Raw genomic sequence first — 8,210 nt, 5'->3', positions numbered from 1 at the left:
TCATGCTTTCTTTATGTAGCTCGGGATGAAGAACCAGACAAAGCTTCTATGCCTGAACCCCAAGATGCAGATTCACAACTTGGAAAGCAAGGAAAGAAAAAAAAATCTTCCAAAGAGGAAAGACATAGTTGTAAGTATAATAATTATATGTAACAGGGCCAGGGGGATTGCTCAGTACAATGAGTGCTTCCCTGGCAAGCGCAAGTGCCTGAGTTTAATCCCTGGTTCCGCAAAAAAAAAAAAAAAAAATTATAAGTAACTTTAATGTTCTAAAATCATGTCACTTTTGGCTCATGAATGCATATAATTTATGTAAATTTTATACCTTGACCCCAGAGTATGAATACCTTAAAGAAACTCAAGACCAAAAACAAAGATGGTCATAGGCTTTGATTACAATTTTGTCATAAGATTATTTCACGACCTTGGTCATGCTTTCTTTATGTAGCTCGGGATGAAGAAGCAGACAAAGCTTCTATGCCTGAACCTCAAGATGCAGATTCACAACTTAGAATGCAAGGGAAGAAACGAAGAACTTTAAAAGAAAAAAGACATAGTAGTAAGTATAATACTTAGAAGATAACTTTAATTTTTTTAAGCAGTTCTTTTTCTTTGGTTCATGATGAATATAATTTATAGAAATTTAGTGTGACCCTATAGTGTGAATACCCTTAAATAACTGAAGACAAAATCAAAGCTAGTAATATGTTTTGTTTAGAATTTTGGCATAAGACTGCTTAGCAACTGTCTCAGTTAATTTTCTCTCATTGCTGTGACAAAATATCTGACACCCAAAATTAAGAAAGGACACATTTATTTAGCTCTCAATTAGTGGAGGTTTCAGGGATAACTACCTGGCTCCAAGGCAGAGTGGCACATGACAGAGAGCAGCAGTTCATGGCAATGAAAAACAGTAAAACAGCAAGAGCCAAAATGGCAGGAGTAGAGACAGCAGCTAGCAAGCCTCTCTCCCTCCCTTATGTTTCACCACTCAGGACATTGCCCAGGGCAGGTATAGCACCCACATCCATCCCTAATCCCAGCATTGGATCATGAATTAATCACAAATTCATGAAGCCACCACCCATCAGTGCATGAGGCTTGGGGGAGACAGCTAGACATGAATCATAAAAACAACCAAGACCTTTCACTATTTATGCAGTTCAGGGTGAAGGAAGAGATGAAACATCTATGCCTGAACATCAAGATGCAGCCTCAGAACTTGGAATGCAAGGAAAGAAACAAAAAACTTCAAAAGAAAAGAGACATAGTAGTAAGTGTAATAATTAGAAAATAACTTTTAATTTTTTTAAAGCAGTTCTTTTTTCTTTGGTTCATAATGCCTATCATTTATAGAAATCTAGAGTTTGATCCCAAAAAGTGTGACTACCCTAAAATAGCTGAAGACAAAATCAAAAGTAGTCAAATGTTTTGGTTGTAATTTTGCCATAAGACTATTTCACAACCAAGATCACTCTCTGTTGATGTAGTTCAGGGTGATGAACCAGACGAAACGTCTATGCCTGAACATCAAGATGCAGCCTCAAAACTTGGAATGCAAGGAGAGAAACGAAAACCTTCAAAAGAAAAGAGACATAGTAGTAAGTAGAATAATTATGTGATAGCTTTATATTTAATATTATACTACTAGTTTCCCTTAGGTTATTGAAAAGAAAGATTTTTGCTAAAATAGTTTGGACAATTTTTCATGTTTATGTCTTGCTCTCTGAATAACTATTTTGAAGATAATAATACACAATGTAGACTTCCGCCGCACTCTCAGCACCCCTCCACATCCACCGAAGCCCAGGCCCTACAAGTGAGTGGGAGAGCTTCTGCACTCCCCTGCACCTGCTGAACCTCTCTGGACCAAGCCCAGGCCCAGCGCGAGAGTGAGACCTTTCACCACACTCTTGGGACCCCTCAATCCCTCCAGAGCCAGCCAAAGCCTGCTTTGTGAGTGAGAACTTCAACTGCACTCTCAGGACCCCTACACACCCGCCTAAGCCCAGGCTTTGTGAGTGTGTGGGAGAGCTTCTGCACTGCTTTGAGCCTACTGAACTCCTCTGGACCAAGCTCAAGCCTGCCAGTTGAAGGAGACCTTTTGCCTTTCACCAAGATCTCCAGACCCCTTCACCCCTCCAGAGCCAGCCCAAGAAGGCATTGTGAGTGACAACTTCTGCCGCCTTGCTCTCGGGACCCCTCCAGACTCGAACAAGCTCAGACCCTGCAAGTGTGTGGGAGAGCCTCTGAGCTCCCCTGTGCTTGCTGGACCCCTCCAGACCAAGCCGAGGCCCACCGTGTTAGTGAGACCTTTCACCATGCTCTCCAGACCACTCCACACCCTCCAGAGCCAGCCTAAGCCTGCCTTGTGAATGAGAACTTCCACCCGCTCTCAGGACCCCTCCAGATGTGCCTTATCCCAGGTCTGGTGACTGTTGTGGGAGAGCTTCTTAGCTCTCATGCATCCCCAGACACCTCCAGACCAAGCCCAGGCCTGGCATATAGGCCTGGGGTGAAACTCTGCAGCTGAAGTCCCTGCAGAGAGACTAGGGGCCAAAACCATGCAGATAATCCACAAACAGAGCATCTTGCCAGATGGGTACAGGTTCACCTTGAACAGATGCAGCACAAAGGAGCAGAGCCCAGTAGCCAGAGCCAAGCCAGGGACAATTGGATGAACTCAAACTTAGTAGATCTGCACCTGAATTTTAATAGGTGCTAAGATTGTAACTGCCCCAGAGCTCTACACCAAAGGTCAGAGGACAATGCTTACAAAATGACAAAGAGAAGGAGCAAAATGCAGTCTCAGGTCCCATGCCCAACCAGAACAAGTGCAGAGGACACTAGCACTGCTGAAATGTCTGAATTAATAGCATTTGAAGTAAAGAAACAACAGCAGAAAGGTATAGAGCAACTCAGACAGAATTAATGTCTGAAATAAAAAAAAGGAAATCTCGGAAGTAATAGCTTCTGAAGTAAAGAATCAAAAGCAGAAACATATAGAGGAGATCAGATCAGAAGTAATCTCTGAAGTAAAAGAATTAATAACTGCTCCTCAAGAAGACACTGATAAAAAAAAAAACAGAAGAGAATACAAAAGTGGCAGATTCCTTGAATGAGCAATACAGGAAACAAATAAATCACATGAAGCAGAGTAAAAAAGATATAGAAGAACTTAAAATTTCAACTGCAAACTTGCAAAACCATTTGAGTGAAAGTGAAGATAGAGTTTCAGATCTTGAAGACACCATTGCAGCTAGTGAAAAGGTAAGAAAAAATCTCTTAAAAACAACTAGGATGCAGGAAAAAATAATTCATCACCTGCAAGATGATACAAAGATGAACAATGTGAGGAAAAATAGGCCTCAATGAGAAAGAAGGAATCAATACAAATGATATAAAATGAATATGGGCAGAAGTAATAGCAGAAAACATCCCAAATATGAGGAAAAAATCTGATATAGAGTAACCAAAGCATATAGAACTCCAAATAACCTCAACCCAATTAAAAATGCACTGAGACATATAATAGTAAAGATCCCAGAAATCCAGCACAAGAAAAATGTACTGAAAGCTGCTAGAGAAAAGAAACAGATCACATTTAAAGGAAAACTCATAAGAATTATGGCCGATTTTTCTTCACAAATCATGAAGCAAGAAGAGAATGGAGCAGAGTACTTCAGGTCCTTTATGAAAACAGATTCAAGCACAGACTACTATACCCTGCAAAACTGTGTTTCAACTACGATGGAGAAGTGAAACACTTTCATGACAAAGGACAACTAAAGAATTCCATGCTGACAAATCCAACCCTACACAGACTACTAAAAGATGTTCTAGAGAGGGACCAAAATGAGCAGAACTCCACCAATGAGAACAGAAGGAACCCACTAAATAGGACAAACAATTAAAAACAGGAGAAAAAGGAGTAAACAACAGCAGATAAATAACATGTTGATAATAAATCAATGTGTCTCAATTATAACCATCAATATAAATGGACTCAATTCACCAATTAAAACAAATAGACTGGCACAGTGGATTGGGAAACAAAATCCAACAATATGCATATACAAGAAACACACTTAACTCAAAAAGACATTCATAGGCTGAAAGTTAAAGGACAGAAAAAAATACTACACACCACAGTAACTCAGAGAAAAGCAGGGGTAGCAATTCTATTCTCACACAGTCTCAACTTCAAACAAAGAATGATCAAACAAAATAAAGAAGGCCACTACATACTGGTTAGGGGAAAAATTCAAGAGGAAAATGTAACACTCACCCAATACCACAATCTTAACAGGAGACAGTAACACTCCCTTATTTCAAAAGAATAGGTCAGGCACACTAAGAAATTATCAAAGAAGTAGCAGAACTGATCCAGAACTTGGAACACATAGACTTAGTGCACAGATACAGAGTGTTCCACCCAACAACAGCTGAATATACCTTTTTTTCAGCTGCACATGGGTCATTTTCTAAAATAGGTCACATACTGGTCCACATTTCTTAAGTATATGCAAGAAAATAGAAATTATCCCATGCATATTATCTGATCACAGTGCAATGAAACTGGAAATAAACAAGACAAGAAACCAGGAAAACCCCATAAATACATGGAAATTTAAAAACACCCTACTCAGCAACCAATGGGTCATAAATGAAATTAAACAAGAAATTCAACACTATCTACACTTCAATGAAATTTCAAGCACCAAATATTGGAACTTATAGGATGCGATGAAAGCAGTTCTCAGAGGGAAATTCATAGCTGTGAACTCACACATTAGGAAAACAGAATGGGAACAAATAAACATCCTAATGATGCACCTCCAACATCTAGAAAAGGAAGAGCAAACCAAACCCAGAGACCAAAGATGGGAAGAAATCATAAAGATTATAGAAGAAATTAATTCAATTGAAATGAAGAAAACAGTTCAAAGAATTAATGAATCAAAAAGCTGGTTCTTTAAAGGTTAAATTTAATTGGTAAGTCCCTAACTAACCTCATCAAAAAGAGGAAAGAAAACATTCAAATAAAAGCAATAAGGAATAAAAAGTGTGTATCTACCACAGACCCAATGGAAATTGAGCAGATTGTCAGTAATTACATTGAGAACCTTTCCTCTCCAACAACAGAAGACACAGAAGAAAAAGACAGATTCTTAGAAAGGTACAAATTACCAAAACTGAATCAAAAAGATATAACAATGCTCAATAAACCAATAACAGGCAATGAAAAACAAAATGTAATAAAAAGCCTTCCAACAAAGAAAAGTCCAGGTCTTCATGGATTCACAACTTAATTCTACAAGAAATTTACAGAAGATATAATCCCTATACTTCTCAAACTCTTCAATGAAATTGAAAAGGAAGCAATCCTCCCACAATCATTCCTGGAGGCAAGTATTATACTGATACCAAAACTAGGGAAAGACACAAGTAAAAAAGAGAACTACAGGCCTGTCTCCCTCATGAACATAGATGCTAATATCCCCAATAAAATCCTAGCAAATAGAATACAGCAAATCATCAAGAAGTTTGTACACCATGACCAGGTAGGATTCATCCCAAGGATGCTAGGATGGTTCAACATATGCAAATCTATGAATTTAATACATTATATCAGTACTGTCAAATCTAAAATCCACAAGATCATCTCCGTTGATGCTTAAAAGGCTTTTGGTAAAGTCCAACATTCATTTATGTTCAAAGTCCTACAGAAAATTGGAATAGATGGCCTCTACTTCAATCTAATAAAAAGCCATCTATGACAACCCAATGGCTAATATAATTCTAAATGGGGAAAAACTGAAATCTTTTACTCCTGAATCTGTTACAAGTTAAGGATGTCCTCTATCACTCCTCCTATTCATTATATTTCTGGGATCATTAGCTAGAGCCATTAGATAAGAGAGAGGAATAAAAGGAATAAGAATAGGTAAAGAAGAAGTTAAATTATCATTATTTGCAGATGACATGATACTTTACTTGGAAGATCAAAAAAACTCTACCAAGAAGCTACTGCAATTGATACACAAATTCAGTAGCATAGCAGGATACAAAGTCAGTACCCAGAAGTCAATAGCATTCCTCTACACAGCTAAAAAACACACTGAGAGGGAAATTACAGAAATAATAACATTTATAATAGCACCACAGAAAATGAAATACATTGGAAATCATCTAACTAAACAAGTCAAAGATCTTTTCAAGGAAAATTACAGTACTCTGAAAAAAGAAATCGTAGAGCATTTCAGAAAATGGAAAAATATTCCCTGCTCTGGCATAGGAAGAACCAACATTGTGAAGATGACCAAACTCCCAAAATTGTTGTATGCATTTAATGCAATCCTTATCAAACTACCACCAACATACCTCCCAGACCTAGAGAAATCATTCCTAAAATTTATTTGGAACCAGAAAAGACCTGGAATACTATAGGACCCAAAGGCATTCGTGGGCAACAAAGACAAGGCAGGAGGCATTACATTCCTGACTTAAAACTATACTACAAATCTACTGTGATAAAATCAGCATGGTACTGGCAATGAAATAGACCTGAGGACCAATGGAACATATTAGAAGATGCAGAAGCATCAATGAACACACTCAGCCACCTTATCTTTGAGAAAGGGGCCAAACATGCTCACTGGAAGAAAGATAGCCTCTTTATCAAATGGTGCTGGAAAACTGGCTCTCTACATGCCAAAAAATAAAATTTGACCCAGGTCTATCATCATGGACTAAGCCAAAGTCAGAAAGGGTTAAAGATTTAGAAGCACTAAATCTCCTGGAAGAGAAATTAGGAGGAACTCTTGAAGACATAGGAGTAGGCAAAGAGTTCATGACCAAAAATGAAATCGCACAGGTAATATTTGAAAGAATTAACTGGGACCTCCTCTTATTGAGACGTTTTTGCACATCAAAAGAAATTGCCAACAAAGTGAAAAGACAACCCACAAATTTGGAAAAAAAAATCTTAACTAATAAGCACTCAGACAAAGGTCTGCTCTCCAGGATTTATAAAGAATTAAAAAAAACTATAGGGCCCCAAATTTAAAGACCCAATCCAGAAATGGGCATCTGAGATGAACACACACTTCTCAGAGGATAAAATTAAAGAAGTGAATAAATATAGGAAAAAATGCTCCACATCACTAGCCATTAGTAAAATGCAAATTCAAACACTGAGATACCATCTCACCCCAGAAAGAATGGCTATCATAAACAAATCTCCCAACAACAAATGTTGGAGAGGCTGTGGGGAAAAAGGAACCCTTCTCCACTGCTGGTGGGAATGTGGACTGGTACAACCATTATGGAGATCAGTGTGGAGATTCCTTCAATGTCTAAGTCTGGAAACCCCATTCAAGCCAGCTATCCCACTACTGGGAATTTTCCTAGAGGAACCGTATATGTGTACCGATGTTCATAGCAGTACAATTTGTGATAGCCAAATATTGGAAGTAACACAGATGCCCATCACTTGAGGGATGGATGAAAAAGATATGGTATTTTTATACAATGGAGTATTACTCAGCTATAAAGAATGATAAATTTGAAGCATTTATATTTAAGTGGATGCCACCTGAAGATATATTCATAAGTGAAATAAACCAGACTCACATGTGTAAATATTGTGTAGTCTCCCTAGTATAAAACTCAAAAGAAGAAATACAAATAGAAAGGTATAACACAATTAAAAGAAAAATGAGAACTTGAGGATTGGACAATGAAGAAAGAGCGAGGAGAAAAGCTAGGAAACACGACATGACAGGGGCAAAGTCATAAATTCATGTGCACAAGATGGATAAGGCAATGATCCTGAGAAACATCAGTAGGTGTTTTAAAGTAGCAGTTAATTTTTAGGATTCTTACCCTGACTAACTATATATTCTGATACCTATGAACTAAGCAACTGCGCTAAAGATAGCAATGAGTAACAGTAGGGTCATGCTTGGAATGCCTGTCATTCTGGTCTTCTAAATACATACTGCTTGTCATGACATACCAATTATTGCCATACTGTCTCTCACATAAATGTTTGTTTTAAAGAAAGGTTGATAAATGAAAAAAAAAGACAAGAAAAAAGTCACAAGACTATCCTGCTACAAGGCTGTGTATGATTAGATTTCTCAATCTCTGTGTAAAAATTTGTAATTGCTTATTCATATTTTTGAATTTTTTATTTTTTTCACATT

General features: G+C 37.7%; 1 protein-coding gene across 1 annotated transcript in view; it reads left to right on the top strand.

Moving 5' to 3' along the window:
- Positions 1-8,210, top strand: part of LOC111812817 (coiled-coil domain-containing protein 7-like) — a 104,049-nt gene that overhangs the window by 35,053 nt on the left and 60,786 nt on the right. Inside the window, exon 4 of the mRNA XM_023701943.1 lies at positions 1,491-1,601. Coding sequence (XP_023557711.1) covers positions 1,491-1,601 — 111 coding nt within the window. The remainder of the gene's footprint in view (positions 1-1,490; positions 1,602-8,210) is intronic.

This window comes from Octodon degus, unplaced genomic scaffold (genome assembly GCF_000260255.1).
Source record: "Octodon degus isolate 3935 unplaced genomic scaffold, OctDeg1.0 scaffold00144, whole genome shotgun sequence".
In the NCBI taxonomy this organism is placed as follows: Eukaryota; Metazoa; Chordata; class Mammalia; order Rodentia; family Octodontidae; genus Octodon; species Octodon degus.
This window is presented reverse-complemented; position numbering and strand designations above follow the sequence as displayed.